Raw genomic sequence first — 15,458 nt, forward strand, 5'->3', positions numbered from 1 at the left:
CTGGATTAGAGCTTAAAAAATTATTTGTTTAGTAAATAATTTTTTCAATTTATAAACTATAATGCCTAAAACACCATTACGTCAATTTAGAGCTTTCTTGCATCAAACATCAAAATTAATGAAAATTAGAAAATTATTTGTTTAGTAAATAATTTTTTAATTTATAAACTATAATGCCCAAAAAAACATTAAGCCAATTTATAGCTTTCTTGCATAAAACATTAAAATTAATAATAAAATTAAAGCCAAAAACTAAAATTACATTCTCTAATAAATGCATTTCTGCCAGAAATAAAAATTATAAATTTTAAAAAGTTTTAGTCCGAACTGCAAAAGTTTAAACTAAATAAATTGTATTTAGAAGGGTTATACAAAAATTCAAGAACAGCGTTAGATCCTAACACTTGAAGGACGTATACGTAATATATAGTGTAGGGACATGAAAATTAAATTACCGGATCTGAGCTTAGAAAATTATTTGTTTAGTAAATAATTTTTTAATTTTTAAACTATAATGCCCAAAAAAACATTATTCCAATTTATAGCTTTCTTGCATAAAACATCAAAATTAATGATAAAATTATAGCCAAAAACTAAAATTACATTGTCTGAAAAAATTCATTTCTGCCAGAAATAAAAATTACAAATTTTAAAAAGTTTTGGTCCGAACTACAAAATTTTAAAATAAACGAATTGTTTTCAGAAGGGTTATAGGAAAATTAAAGAACAGCGTTAGAGTCTAATACTTGAAGGACGTATACGTAATATATAGTTTGGGGACATGAAAATTAAATTACTGGATTAGAGCTTAAAAAATTATTTGTTTAGTAAATAATTTTTTCAATTTATAAACTATAATGCCTAAAACACCATTACGTCAATTTAGAGCTTTCTTGCATCAAACATCAAAATTAATGATAAAATTAAAGCCAAAAACTAAAGTTACATTCTCTAATAAATGCATTTCTGCCAGAAATAAAAATTATAAATTTTAAAAAGTTTTAGTCCGAACTGCAAAAGTTTAAACTAAATAAATTGTATTTAGAAGGGTTATACAAAAATTCAAGAACAGCGTTAGATCCTAACACTTGAAGGACGTATACGTAATATATAGTTTAGGGACATGAAAATTAAATTACCGGATCTGAGCTTAGAAAATTATTTGTTTAGTAAATAATTTTTTAATTTATAAACTATAATGCCCAAAAAAACATTATGCCAATTTATAGCTTTCTTGCATAAAACATTAAAATTAATAATAAAATTAAAGCCAAAAACTAAAATTACATTCTCTAATAAATGCATTTCTGCCAGAAATAAAAATTATAAATTTTAAAAAGTTTTAGTCCGAACTGCAAAAGTTTAAACTAAATAAATTGTTTTTAGAAGGGTTATACAAAAATTCAAGAATAGCGTTAGATCCTAACACTTGAAGGACGTATACGTAATATATAGTGTAGGGACATGAAAATTAAATTACCGGATCTCAGTTTAGAAAATTATTTGTTTAGTAAATAATTTTTTAATTTTTAAACTATAATGCCCAAAAAAACATTATTCCAATTTATAGCTTTCTTGCATAAAACATCAAAATTAATGATAAAATTATAGCCAAAAACTAAAATTACATTGTCTGAAAAAATTCATTTCTGCCAGAAATAAAAATTATAAATTTTAAAAAGTTGTGGTCCGCACTGCAAAACTTTATGCTAAATAAACTTTTTTCAGAAGGGTTATAGGAAAATTCAAGAACAGCGTCAGAGCCTAACACTTGAAGGACTTATACGTAATATATAGTTTAGGGAAATGAAACTTAAATTATCGTATTAGAGCTTAAAAAATTATTTGTTTAGTAAATAATTTTTTCAATTTAAAAACTATAATGCCCAAAACAGCACTATGTCAATTAACCCATTAATGCCTATGGGCACAGAAACGCAGATATCGAAAAAACAACAAGTGAGATCCTGGCATGGGGTCTAGTAATAATTTTTGACGTTAAAATTTTTTTTAAACAATTTGTTTTAAACAAACTAAGAAAAATTGATTTTCATAAAAAACTGATAGCGACATTCGATTCTACGCGAAAAACTACTACGAGAACATAGGTTGCAAAATTATTTGAAAATGACCTACTGTTATAAAAATGTTATAAACAATTAGCCTGCATATACATATACTCGTTCCAGGCCACTTGTTGTTTTTTCGATATCTGCGTTTCTGTACTCATGGGCATTAATGGGTTGACGCGACGTACAAGTGCACCATCTTGAATTTTTAAAAAAGGCCACCATGCAAATAACAGTAGGGGTTCCAAGCTTTAACTTAAGCCCTTTTTTGATTTTTTTCGTTGAAATTAAAAATGGACAGATAGGTGGTAAAATTTTACAAAGAATGCCCCATTTCCATAAAAAACAATAATTTGACTTACTTACATATAGCCTGTCTAATTTGAAATGGAATCAACTATTTATATTTCATTATTATTATATTTCATCATTTATATCTCAATGTGTACACTACATTGGTTCAGCCATTTTAAATTTTGAAAATCTGACTTCAGATTCGTAATCTTCGACCCCGAAATCACCCGAGTAACGAGTTTCAAGCGAATTCAGTCAATTTTTAGATTTTGTGTCCATCATATTGGATCCGCCATTTTAAATTTTGAAAATCTGACTTTAGATTCGTAATCAGAGACCCCAAAAACCCCCGAATATTAAGTTTCAAGCGAATACGATGAAGTGTTATCTTTTTCTTTCGCAATATTGGATCCGCCATTTTGAATTTTGAAAATCTGACTTAGGATTCGTAACCAGCGACCTCAAAAACCCCAGAGTAACAAGTTTTAAGCGAATTCAACAACTTTTAAAAATTTCATCCATCCTGTGTTAAATTTTGAAAAAGAATTATTTTCAGGCGCCATTTTGAATATAAAAAACACAAAATTTTAAAACGCGAAGCATATTTTTAAACTAGAACTATCGAAATCGAAAAATCAATATCACATATGGATATGTGATTGCAGAATTTTTAATAATTTTCTTCTAATATTAAGAGCTTGAAATAGAAGTTAAAAATTAGCACATTTGGTCGTTAAAGGGTTAAGGATGGATTCGTAAGTGTGCGCTTTAAGGGAGGGTTAAAATGTCGAATTTGATTAAAACTCGTCACTCGAGGGTTTTTGGGGTCACTGATTACAAATTCGGTGTTAGTTCTTCAAAATTTAAAATTACAGTTACAATATGACAGAATTTTTTAAAAATTATCCCAATTGACCTTAAACTGTTTTCTTCTGGGTTTTCAAGATCACTGATTACAAATCTTATGTCAGTTTTTTAAAATTCCAGATAGCGGATCCAATATCGCTGATGACATTTATAAATAATCTTATTAACCTGAAACTTCTTACTTGGAGGTTTTCGGGATCGCTGATTTGGAAACTGACATTATATTTGTAATCAGCGAGCTTTAAAACCTATAAGAAAAAAGTTTTAGGTTAATTGGAACACCGAAAACTGACATCATATTCGTAATCAGCGACCCCAAGAACCCCTGAGTAGAGAGTTTTAGGTGAATCCAATTAATTTTTACAAAACTTGTCCGCCATATTGGATCCGACATTTAAAATTTTTAAAAACTAGCCTCATATTCGTAAACAGCGACCCCAAGAACTTCCAAGTAACGATATTTAGGCCATTTCAGTGACTTTCAAAAGTTAGAGAACTATGTTTCGTATGTGAGACATTTCTTTAGTTTTAGCCGCCATATCAGCGTCCGACATTTTGATAAAAAATTAGTGGCTTTAGGGTTTTGTAGCTGAGGGTCCATGGACCCGATATTTTGAGCTTTTGAGAGTATCTACCTCCTTTCATCGGGTGAAAATACGTCTTAAATGAAATTTTTTTCTCGAAACTTGTTTCGTCTTCAAATTATGTACTTTGTTGCAAAACATAAAGTAACATAATTTTCATTTTTTACGGTCTTCCTGTTTAACGCATACTTTGTGTACATGGCTTTTGTAATTTTGTAAAAAGAAAAGTATTTTTCTGTACTCAAATTATGCGCATTCGATATAAATATTGTGTTTTATATATCACTTTTTACGATTATATGAAGGATTTTTGTGCCCAACATGTATTTTGAGAGAAAATTGTAATGAATATAATTTTTCTCATAAAATAGGTCAATATCACTCAAAAATTAATAAAATTTCCATTAAATTAAAAAAATACGTTGATGTGATATTTAATTAAAATATATATTATTGCTATTGAAATAAAACTGCTTTTGTATTTTAGAAGCATTGTTATGGCAGGGCTTCAATTCCACCTTTTCCAATTAAACAAAGACTGACTGTACATTTCCTATTGTACAAAGTAAAATTCGCCAATAATAATTATTACCTATAGACCGATTATACAAAAAGTAACTGATTACAAGGTATTCAACTCTAAAGAAATTAAATATTCAACTGACCGACACTTCATGGATCGATTGTACAAAGACCGACTCTACACCTATATAATTTTTTAATATTTTAAATTTTCATGGACCAACTGTACAAAGACCGACTGTACAACAATATAATCTTTAGAAATTTTTAATCTTTTGAATCTTTATGGACCGACTGTACAAAGACCGACTCTACAACAATATAATTTTTCAAAATTTCGAATCTTCATGGACCGACTGTACAAAGACCGACTCTACAACAATATAATTTTTCAAAATTTCGAATCTTCATGGACCGACTGTACAAAGACCGACTATACAACAATATAATTTTTCAAAATTTCGAATCTTCATGGACCGACTGTACAAAGACCGACTCTACAACAATATAATTTTTCAAAATTTCGAATCTTCATGGACCGACTGTACAAAGACCGACTCTACAACAATATAATTTTTCAAAATTTCGAATCATCATGGACCGACTGTACAAAGACCGACTCTACAACAATATAGTTTTTCAAAATTTCGAATCTTCGTGGACCGACTGTACAAAGACCGACTCTACAACAATATAATTTTTCAAAATTTCGAATCTTCGTGGACCGACTGTACAAAGACCGACTCTACAACAATATAATTTTTCAAAATTTCAAATCTTCATGGACCGACTGTACAAAGACCGACTCTACAACAATATAATTTTTCAAAATTTCGAATCTTCATGGACCGACTGTACAAAGACCGACTCTACAACAATATAATTTTTCAAAATTTCGAATCATCATGGACCGACTGTACAAAGACCGACTCTACAACAATATAGTTTTTCAAAATTTCGAATCTTCGTGGACCGACTGTACAAAGACCGACTCTACAACAATATAATTTTTCAAAATTTCGAATCTTCGTGGACCGACTGTACAAAGACCGACTCTACAACAATATAATTTTTCAAAATTTCGAATCTTCATGGACCGACTGTACAAAGACCGACTCTACAACAATATAATTTTTCAAAATTTCGAATCTTCATGGACCGACTGTACAAAGACCGACTCTACAACAATATAATTTTTCAAAATTTCGAATCTTCGTGGACCGACTGTACAAAGACCGACTCTACAACAATATAATTTTTCAAAATTTCGAATCTTCATGGACCGACTGTACAAAGACCGACTATACAACAATATAATTTTTCAAAATTTCGAATCTTTGTGGACCGACTGTACAAAGACCGACTCTACAACAATATAATTTTTCAAAATTTCGAATCTTCATGGACCGACTGTACAAAGACCGACTCTACAACAATATAATTTTTCAAAATTTCGAATCTTCATGGACCGACTGTACAAAGACCGACTCTACAACAATATAATTTTTCAAAATTTCGAATCTTCATGGACCGACTGTACATTAATATAGATTTTAATATTTTGAATCTTCATGAACCGAATGTTCAAAGACCGACAATACAACAATATAATTTTTCAAGATTTCAAATCTTTAAAGACCAATTCAAATCTTTTTGACACAACATTATAAAGACTATTTTAATTTGTATGTATAAACTTTTATTGTATGAAATTATATTTGTTACATTGCGAAATATGGAATAATTTTTTATTCGTCAAAAATGACTGAACATTAAAGATAACGTGTTGAATTAAATATTTGTGTTTTAAACTCGTGGCGCTCTTTTTTTTGAGGATGGCTTCAAGTCTTTTTGTTTTTTCTCTGTTGGTTTTCGTTTTCTTGTTGTTGTAGGCTCAATATCCTTTTCTAATGTTGCTGATAATTCTATAAATTTATTGTATTTTAACTTTTTATGTTTTTACAATTTACAGCATCAAAAAGTTTTTTAGTTTTATATAAATACTTTAAGGGCTATCCAAATATTACGTCACACTATTTTTGACCATTTTTTACCCTCTCTACCCCTTTTCACACTCTAGTATGTACATTAACGCCATTTTTTCTTATTCGTGTCACAAATTGCTTGATTCCCTATCCCCTCAGAATGTGATATGTGATTTTGTCTTTAAATTGTGTAATACAAAATTTCCAATCTTTTTAATACGTTTTGAAATACATATTGTGATTATATGAAACTCCTCAAAAACTTTTTGATAATGCGTAAAATTTGTTATATTTTTTCAACAAGCGTTTCAATATTAGAAATATTAAATATTTTATATTAAATTATCACAATTTTATCAATATTTAAATAGGTTTAACTTTTTATCGCATACCAGTAATTTCTAGCAAGTCTTTTAATTGATTTTGATGTTCACGTGTAACGACTGTTTTCAAAAACTCTTCTAAATCAATTCTATATTTAATAATCAAAATATATTAATTACATAAATAATAAGGTAAGTTATTATAATATTAATAATGATAATAATAATAATAATAATTATAATAATAATAACGTTAGTTATGTTAGTAATATTGTAATGATAGGATGTAAAAAAAATTCTTTAGTTTCCTTACTTTTTATCAATCAATTCTTTTTGACAATAAAGAATATGAGCGTCGTTGGTAATAGAAGTTTTCGACTCTCTACGTCTAATGGAATAACCTTTCAAAACTCTTAAGTACTGTAAATCTTCGGAAGCAATGTAGGCCGCCATTTTTGCTATTATCATTTATTAATAATGATTTGTTTGATTTGTAAGTTGTGATTTTATTTTAATTATTTTTTTATATTGTATAACATAACTTAAATTTTTTAATTTTGAATGCTTATAGTAATATACGAATAGAAATAATTATATCCCCACTGCTGTTTTGAATTTTCATTGGATATTTTAAAAAAACTTTCGTACAATATGAAGTCTATACGAATACTAAATAATAATAAACAATACATTTAAATCACTGAAAAATTTTCGATTATTTCTTTTTGTCTATAAATAACTCAGAACTTACTTAAGAAAGCATACATATGCGGATGATTGCCTCCTAATTCGTCAAATGCGTTTTTATGAAATGATTCTACTGCATTGTTTGTTCTTTGGCTACAATCACAAACACATAGCACAGATGCTAGAGGAATCCACTGATTCTTGACATAATCGAGAAAGGTTTTAATATCTTTGAAATTTTGTATATCATCCTTGCATACTTTTTCTATCAATTCTAAACCTTCTGAAAATCGAGTATCAGGTGCTAACGCAAGGTTCATCACCATCCATAGTACAGTTTTTGGAGCCTTTTTACGAATTAAACCTAGTTTTTTCCAATACCTTAACAATGCCTAAATAATAATTTATAATTTTAGAATAATTTCATGTTATAAAATATTATTACAATTTTCAAAACAATAAAATTATCTCATTGTTTCTGATGGAAAGAGATTTGGTATTGTCAATGAAATCTTTCGTATCGAAAACTGAGTGTTAAATTTTCTTAAAACAATTAAATTAACAAATGGAAAAAATACATTTGTTACTTTTAAAAAAAAGTAATCAATAAAACTTTTTTTTAACCTAAAAAAATATAAAAATGATTTAAATGATTTATGTATGCAGAATAATTATAACCTGGCAGAAATGAAACCAGCATGCTTTAACTGTGATCTCCTTTGAAATGCTGTTGGTTATTGACTTTTGTATAGCGGTCTCGAAATCTGACATGATTTCTATCAAATTCTCTTTCAATTTGGGAGCTAGATTCAAAATCTTTTTCCATACGGCAGTGTATAACAGTAAGGTTTTTCGTGTCATTAAAACCCATAATGAACAAAAATTCTAAAAAATTTAAAAAATATTGATATTGACAGTATAATTATATTTAAATAAACATTTTATTAATTTGTTTAAAAATGTTGGTTTATTTTCATATATACTCACTGTACCCCGATTTTGGATATGAACAGTGTATAATTGATAAATTGACATTTGACGTGGAGAAACCTATAATTCATTATTACAATAATAAATGTAAATTTTAATTTTTTTAATATATAGAATATAATATTTACATTTAAGATATATTAATAAATTAATATATATTAAATAATATTATTTAGATTAATTGTTTTGTTATATATTTTTACCGAAAAAGTTGCATCGATATCAACTTTCTTTGTGTCACACGAATTTAATAACGATATCATTAAATCCGATCCAAATATTGCAGCTGCCGATCCATCGTTTACTTCGACAATGCCACGAAACAAGCTTTTAGTCGGTTCGAAATTATTTTTTAACACATTCTCAAAATCTGTCAAGTATTTTGGAATATTTGGTAATTTATTTTCACTTCTACGAAATATCGAGGATCTCATAGAATTAAAATTTAAGGATGATCCAATTTCCGGTGGTTGTCTATACATTAACGAATTCGAAAATAATGCGCTTTTAGAAAATCTTTCGAAAATTTACTGTACATTTTGATGCACGCTTTTTCTCATATATTATAAAACAAGAAATAATAATATAATATATTATATAATATATTATATATATTATAATATATATATATAATATATATATAATATATTATATAATATATTATTATTATTATATTATATTATTATAATATAATATATTATATATTATATATTTATAATATCAGAAAAAAATTTACTAAAATTGAAAAACTTACTTAGAAACAATGGAATTGAACAAGTTTTTTGGTTTCAAAGGAGTGTTTTCGCTTTCTTTTAAAATTACATTTTTTAATTTTGATACTTTTTGCGCATTTACATCTGCTTCGTGATTGTGACCTTTTGTAATTTCTACTAATTTGGATTCATTATTTTCCTTTGTTGTACCAAGACAACCGTAAGTATCATAATTGACACAGCGAAAGGTAGAAAATTCTGATGTATCGTCATTCTTTTTCGATTTTTTATGATAATAGAAACCACGATAAAAGTATTTTGATGAATTCTTGCGTTCACCTTCTTCCTTTTCCATTTGTCTTTAATAAAAATGATAATGATAATAATAAATTTTACAAAACATTTTGTAATTTGTAATTCAATAATTTTACCTTATTCTTATAGATACAAATTTAAAAAAATTGTATTTCTCTTCTTATTTTGTAATATATTCAAAAAAATACTGGTATTAATTTGATATAAGAATAAATAATGTGAAATGCTGATATTCACACTGTCTATTGTTTTATTATTTTCAATTTGTATATTACTATATTCACATATAAACACAAGTTGTCAAATCATCACGACAATTTGTAATATTATTATATTACAAATATACTGTGCGCTTTATTGGAAAATTGAGAAATGGAAGAGTTAAATGGTGAAAGAAAAGGGACTTCAAAATATTTCGCTGATGGGTTCTTTTATCATAAAATGAAAAGCAAGGAAGAATCAGACAAAAATAAAAAGGAGAAAATCATTTATCGATGTGCAACACGGGCAAGTACTTCCTGTACTGCTACAGCAGAAGAAGATGAAAGTACTAAGGAAGTAAAATTTTTCGGATGTCATATTGATAAACCAGTAGCTCATGGAGCAACTTTGTGTCGATTGAAAGAAAAAATGTTACTCATGGCTGAAAACACGTCTTTACCTTTGCGATCTATTTACGATCAAGTTCTCGAAGAGTGAGCAAAATTAATTATTAATTAAAGTTGAAATATGCAATAACAAATTTTAAATTTCGATTATTTTATTTTACTTATTATGAAATAATTTTATTTATAAAACTTTTTTTAATTTAATTTAATTAAAAATTTTAATTGAATTTAAATATTAATTAGTAATTTTCTTTACGCAGCCAATTAGAAGAAATAAAGAAATTGGTTAATTTTGAATCAGTCAAAACTATGATGAGCAGGAAAAGAAATATAAATGCGGGACAAATTCCGGAAACAATGGAAGGCTTTGCAGAGAGTTTAGAAAATAATATTTTTTTAAAAGGTTATTACCAAGAAACTATAACTGTGGGTGAATCGTGTGCAACGATATTTATGTCTAATCTAATGAGTACATTTTTGCGAGAAAACACATTTTCCACTGGATACATTGAAGACTCGATTCGTGTAAGATTTAAATTACTTAAATATTTAAAAAAACAAAGTAAATTATTAAATAAAATTTTAAAAAAATTAATATAAAATTTGAAATACAAATTATAATTAATTAAATCTTGCAGCTTCCTTCCATGAAACATGATTTTTCGCATCTTTACACTGTGAGTGTGAAAAAAAATGAGAGCAAAATAGATCCGGTGAATAAATTAAAAATTTAATATTTAATTCTTTGCCCTACTGATGCAGTTATTTAATTTTAATTTTATGTAAATTTAATTTCGAAGATTTATACGCCAATATGGATTTTGATGTCTGATAGGAGTTTACAATAATATGATGCGGTTTGGTGTAAAATTAGAGAATTAATACCATCGTTGAAAGTTGAGCAAATCAAATGCGGTTTTAAAGAAAACTCTGTAAATGCTATTCATCAAAATTTGAAAGAATCAATTCTTCAAGGAACTTGGCATCATTATATAATAGTAATAATTAATTGTTTAAAAAGTACTGCATTTTTCAGATTAATGCAAATTTGCAGGAAACTTACAACCCTTTTAATTGATGATTGCCTCCTAATTCGTCAAATGCGTTTTTATGAAATGATTCTACTGCATTGTTTGTTCTTTGGCTACAATCACAAACACATAGCACAGATGCTAGAGGAATCCACTGATTCTTGACATAATCGAGAAAGGTTTTAATATCTTTGAAATTTTGTATATCATCCTTGCATACTTTTTCTATCAATTCTAAACCTTCTGAAAATCGAGTATCAGGTGCTAACGCAAGGTTCATCACCATCCATAGTACAGTTTTTGGAGCCTTTTTACGAATTAAACCTAGTTTTTTCCAATACCTTAACAATGCCTAAATAATAATTTATAATTTTAGAATAATTTCATGTTATAAAATATTATTACAATTTTCAAAACAATAAAATTATCTCATTGTTTCTGATGGAAAGAGATTTGGTATTGTCAATGAAATCTTTCGTATCGAAAACTGAGTGTTAAATTTTCTTAAAACAATTAAATTAACAAATGGAAAAAATACATTTGTTACTTTTAAAAAAAAGTAATCAATAAAACTTTTTTTAACCTAAAAAAATATAAAAATGATTTAAATGATTTATGTATGCAGAATAATTATAACCTGGCAGAAATGAAACCAGCATGCTTTAACTGTGATCTCCTTTGAAATGCTGTTGGTTATTGACTTTTGTATAGCGGTCTCGAAATCTGACATGATTTCTATCAAATTCTCTTTCAATTTGGGAGCTAGATTCAAAATCTTTTTCCATACGGCAGTGTATAACAGTAAGGTTTTTCGTGTCATTAAAACCCATAATGAACAAAAATTCTAAAAAATTTAAAAAATATTGATATTGACAGTATAATTATATTTAAATAAACATTTTATTAATTTGTTTAAAAATGTTGGTTTATTTTCATATATACTCACTGTACCCCGATTTTGGATATGAACAGTGTATAATTGATAAATTGACATTTGACGTGGAGAAACCTATAATTCATTATTACAATAATAAATGTAAATTTTAATTTTTTTAATATATAGAATATAATATTTACATTTAAGATATATTAATAAATTAATATATATTAAATAATATTATTTAGATTAATTGTTTTGTTATATATTTTTACCGAAAAAGTTGCATCGATATCAACTTTCTTTGTGTCACACGAATTTAATAACGATATCATTAAATCCGATCCAAATATTGCAGCTGCCGATCCATCGTTTACTTCGACAATGCCACGAAACAAGCTTTTAGTCGGTTCGAAATTATTTTTTAACACATTCTCAAAATCTGTCAAGTATTTTGGAATATTTGGTAATTTATTTTCACTTCTACGAAATATCGAGGATCTCATAGAATTAAAATTTAAGGATGATCCAATTTCCGGTGGTTGTCTATACATTAACGAATTCGAAAATAATGCGCTTTTAGAAAATCTTTCGAAAATTTACTGTACATTTTGATGCACGCTTTTTCTCATATATTATAAAACAAGAAATAATAATATAATATATTATATAATATATTATATATATTATAATATATATATATAATATATATATAATATATTATATAATATATTATTATTATTATATTATATTATTATAATATAATATATTATATATTATATATTTATAATATCAGAAAAAAATTTACTAAAATTGAAAAACTTACTTAGAAACAATGGAATTGAACAAGTTTTTTGGTTTCAAAGGAGTGTTTTCGCTTTCTTTTAAAATTACATTTTTTAATTTTGATACTTTTTGCGCATTTACATCTGCTTCGTGATTGTGACCTTTTGTAATTTCTACTAATTTGGATTCATTATTTTCCTTTGTTGTACCAAGACAACCGTAAGTATCATAATTGACACAGCGAAAGGTAGAAAATTCTGATGTATCGTCATTCTTTTTCGATTTTTTATGATAATAGAAACCACGATAAAAGTATTTTGATGAATTCTTGCGTTCACCTTCTTCCTTTTCCATTTGTCTTTAATAAAAATGATAATGATAATAATAAATTTTACAAAACATTTTGTAATTTGTAATTCAATAATTTTACCTTATTCTTATAGATACAAATTTAAAAAAATTGTATTTCTCTTCTTATTTTGTAATATATTCAAAAAAATACTGGTATTAATTTGATATAAGAATAAATAATGTGAAATGCTGATATTCACACTGTCTATTGTTTTATTATTTTCAATTTGTATATTACTATATTCACATATAAACACAAGTTGTCAAATCATCACGACAATTTGTAATATTATTATATTACAAATATACTGTGCGCTTTATTGGAAAATTGAGAAATGGAAGAGTTAAATGGTGAAAGAAAAGGGACTTCAAAATATTTCGCTGATGGGTTCTTTTATCATAAAATGAAAAGCAAGGAAGAATCAGACAAAAATAAAAAGGAGAAAATCATTTATCGATGTGCAACACGGGCAAGTACTTCCTGTACTGCTACAGCAGAAGAAGATGAAAGTACTAAGGAAGTAAAATTTTTCGGATGTCATATTGATAAACCAGTAGCTCATGGAGCAACTTTGTGTCGATTGAAAGAAAAAATGTTACTCATGGCTGAAAACACGTCTTTACCTTTGCGATCTATTTACGATCAAGTTCTCGAAGAGTGAGCAAAATTAATTATTAATTAAAGTTGAAATATGCAATAACAAATTTTAAATTTCGATTATTTTATTTTACTTATTATGAAATAATTTTATTTATAAAACTTTTTTTAATTTAATTTAATTAAAAATTTTAATTGAATTTAAATATTAATTAGTAATTTTCTTTACGCAGCCAATTAGAAGAAATAAAGAAATTGGTTAATTTTGAATCAGTCAAAACTATGATGAGCAGGAAAAGAAATATAAATGCGGGACAAATTCCGGAAACAATGGAAGGCTTTGCAGAGAGTTTAGAAAATAATATTTTTTTAAAAGGTTATTACCAAGAAACTATAACTGTGGGTGAATCGTGTGCAACGATATTTATGTCTAATCTAATGAGTACATTTTTGCGAGAAAACACATTTTCCACTGGATACATTGAAGACTCGATTCGTGTAAGATTTAAATTACTTAAATATTTAAAAAAACAAAGTAAATTATTAAATAAAATTTTAAAAAAATTAATATAAAATTTGAAATACAAATTATAATTAATTAAATCTTGCAGCTTCCTTCCATGAAACATGATTTTTCGCATCTTTACACTGTGAGTGTGAAAAAAAATGAGAGCAAAATAGATCCGGTGAATAAATTAAAAATTTAATATTTAATTCTTTGCCCTACTGATGCAGTTATTTAATTTTAATTTTATGTAAATTTAATTTCGAAGATTTATACGCCAATATGGATTTTGATGTCTGATAGGAGTTTACAATAATATGATGCGGTTTGGTGTAAAATTAGAGAATTAATACCATCGTTGAAAGTTGAGCAAATCAAATGCGGTTTTAAAGAAAACTCTGTAAATGCTATTCATCAAAATTTGAAAGAATCAATTCTTCAAGGAACTTGGCATCATTATATAATAGTAATAATTAATTGTTTAAAAAGTACTGCATTTTTCAGATTAATGCAAATTTGCAGGAAACTTACAACCCTTTTAATTACAAACTTGGATTAAAAATTTGAATTTGAATATCTTTGTTCAATGTTCAGATCGCATTATATTATTTATATTATTATTTAGTATTTTTTCTTTTTTTAATTTTTACTCATATAATAGGAATTATTGGCTGAGTGGAAATCACTGAAAATTCCAGATAATTGCATAAGTGTTTTGTGGATGGCATTAGGACTACCACTACTCCCATTATCACATTTTGAAGATGGAATTCATATTATTCAAACTGAGGCTGATAAAATAGCACTTCAAGAACCACTGGTGAATTCATATATGACATACTTAAGAACGAATTGGACACAATTGGCAGAATCAGTCAACTCTTTCCATTGCAACCAGAAAATGGATCCATTCGAAGCAACATTTTTTACTTATTTACTTTCATCAATAAGTCAAGTGTCAGACCCTGATATTTTAAAATTAATCAGTGAGTTGGTTTCATTATCTATTGAAACTTATAAATTTATTTCTTTGTGTTCTGAAGGTTAATGTTAAGTAACACTTTCAATTTAAAAAAACAGCTACGTAATCGACTTTTCACTTAACAGAATTTTCATTTGCTTAAACTTTATTTAGTTAAATTCTAATCTACCTAACATAATTCACGAATTAACTAATAATATATTTTTAAGTTTGAAAACTTAAAAAAATTTTATTTTTTACGTAAATTGACTTTATTGTTTCTCAGAAATAATTGTAAAATTAATGAAACGCGAAGATAAAAAATTAACTAAAGTGAAAGATGGAAAAAAATTAAAGCAAAGTAAAATGTTAAAATGGACCCTAGATTCGCA

The 15,458-nt window shown here is 26.7% G+C and overlaps 4 protein-coding genes across 7 annotated transcripts; 2 read left to right on the forward strand and 2 right to left on the reverse strand.

The window, feature by feature from the left end:
* Window positions 1–6,126: 6,126 nt before the first annotated feature.
* On the reverse strand, window positions 6,127–8,904 carry LOC122505040. The gene is made up of 5 exons (XM_043616452.1): window positions 8,525–8,904; window positions 8,010–8,381; window positions 7,396–7,723; window positions 6,958–7,102; window positions 6,127–6,793 (listed from the first exon to the last, which is right to left on the reverse strand). Exons 2-5 carry the CDS (start codon window positions 8,190–8,192, stop codon window positions 6,703–6,705), a joined length of 747 nt encoding a protein of 248 aa, XP_043472387.1. The 5' UTR covers window positions 8,193–8,381; window positions 8,525–8,904; the 3' UTR covers window positions 6,127–6,702.
* A 644-nt stretch (window positions 8,905–9,548) lies between these two features.
* Window positions 9,549–10,997, forward strand: LOC122505041. The gene is made up of 4 exons (XM_043616453.1): window positions 9,549–10,044; window positions 10,218–10,482; window positions 10,596–10,670; window positions 10,758–10,997. Exons 1-4 carry the CDS (start codon window positions 9,722–9,724, stop codon window positions 10,803–10,805), a joined length of 711 nt encoding a protein of 236 aa, XP_043472388.1. The 5' UTR covers window positions 9,549–9,721; the 3' UTR covers window positions 10,806–10,997.
* Window positions 10,998–11,610: 613 nt separating this feature from the next.
* LOC122505043 lies at window positions 11,611–12,520 on the reverse strand. The gene is made up of 2 exons (XM_043616456.1): window positions 12,141–12,520; window positions 11,611–11,997 (listed from the first exon to the last, which is right to left on the reverse strand). Exons 1-2 carry the CDS (start codon window positions 12,417–12,419, stop codon window positions 11,842–11,844), a joined length of 435 nt encoding a protein of 144 aa, XP_043472391.1. The 5' UTR covers window positions 12,420–12,520; the 3' UTR covers window positions 11,611–11,841.
* A 644-nt stretch (window positions 12,521–13,164) lies between these two features.
* On the forward strand, window positions 13,165–15,372 carry LOC122505039. Of its 4 annotated transcripts, none has more exons than XR_006301883.1 (5): window positions 13,165–13,660; window positions 13,834–14,098; window positions 14,212–14,286; window positions 14,374–15,091; window positions 15,353–15,372. XR_006301883.1 is itself a non-coding variant. In XM_043616450.1 (4 exons), exons 1-4 carry the CDS (start codon window positions 13,338–13,340, stop codon window positions 14,419–14,421), a joined length of 711 nt encoding a protein of 236 aa, XP_043472385.1. In that variant the 5' UTR covers window positions 13,165–13,337; the 3' UTR covers window positions 14,422–15,132. The 4 variants fall into 4 exon arrangements, 1 of the variants encoding a protein (XP_043472385.1); XR_006301882.1 differs by lacking the exon at window positions 15,353–15,372 and having other exon boundaries at window positions 14,374–14,571; window positions 14,767–15,132; XR_006301884.1 differs by lacking the exon at window positions 15,353–15,372 and having other exon boundaries at window positions 14,374–14,571; window positions 14,804–15,132.
* The last annotated feature ends 86 nt before the right edge of the window (window positions 15,373–15,458 follow it).

Source organism: Leptopilina heterotoma, unplaced genomic scaffold, assembly GCF_015476425.1.
Source record: "Leptopilina heterotoma isolate Lh14 unplaced genomic scaffold, ASM1547642v1 Lhet_335, whole genome shotgun sequence".
In the NCBI taxonomy this organism is placed as follows: domain Eukaryota; kingdom Metazoa; phylum Arthropoda; class Insecta; order Hymenoptera; family Figitidae; genus Leptopilina; species Leptopilina heterotoma.

What these genes read in the sequence shown, in the direction of transcription:
- LOC122505040 (XM_043616452.1), bottom strand. Translation starts at nt 8,192, where the DNA reads ATGACACGAAAAACCTTACTGTTATACACTGCCGTATGGAAAAAGATT. An exon ending in GCTGGTTTCATTTCTGCCAG is followed by an intron (nt 7,724 to 8,009) that starts GTTATAATTATT and finishes ATTATTATTTAG; the next exon opens with GCATTGTTAAGGTATTGGAA. An exon ending in AAAGAATTGATTGATAAAAA is followed by an intron (nt 6,794 to 6,957) that starts GTAAGGAAACTA and finishes TATTAAATATAG; the next exon opens with AATTGATTTAGAAGAGTTTT.
- LOC122505041 (XM_043616453.1), top strand. Translation starts at nt 9,722, where the DNA reads ATGGAAGAGTTAAATGGTGAAAGAAAAGGGACTTCAAAATATTTCGCT. An exon ending in TACGATCAAGTTCTCGAAGA is followed by an intron (nt 10,045 to 10,217) that starts GTGAGCAAAATT and finishes TTCTTTACGCAG; the next exon opens with CCAATTAGAAGAAATAAAGA. An exon ending in ATGAGAGCAAAATAGATCCG is followed by an intron (nt 10,671 to 10,757) that starts GTGAATAAATTA and finishes TTAATTTCGAAG; the next exon opens with ATTTATACGCCAATATGGAT.
- LOC122505043 (XM_043616456.1), bottom strand. Translation starts at nt 12,419, where the DNA reads ATGTATAGACAACCACCGGAAATTGGATCATCCTTAAATTTTAATTCT. An exon ending in ATATCGATGCAACTTTTTCG is followed by an intron (nt 11,998 to 12,140) that starts GTAAAAATATAT and finishes AATGAATTATAG; the next exon opens with GTTTCTCCACGTCAAATGTC.
- LOC122505039 (XM_043616450.1), top strand. Translation starts at nt 13,338, where the DNA reads ATGGAAGAGTTAAATGGTGAAAGAAAAGGGACTTCAAAATATTTCGCT. An exon ending in TACGATCAAGTTCTCGAAGA is followed by an intron (nt 13,661 to 13,833) that starts GTGAGCAAAATT and finishes TTCTTTACGCAG; the next exon opens with CCAATTAGAAGAAATAAAGA. An exon ending in ATGAGAGCAAAATAGATCCG is followed by an intron (nt 14,287 to 14,373) that starts GTGAATAAATTA and finishes TTAATTTCGAAG; the next exon opens with ATTTATACGCCAATATGGAT.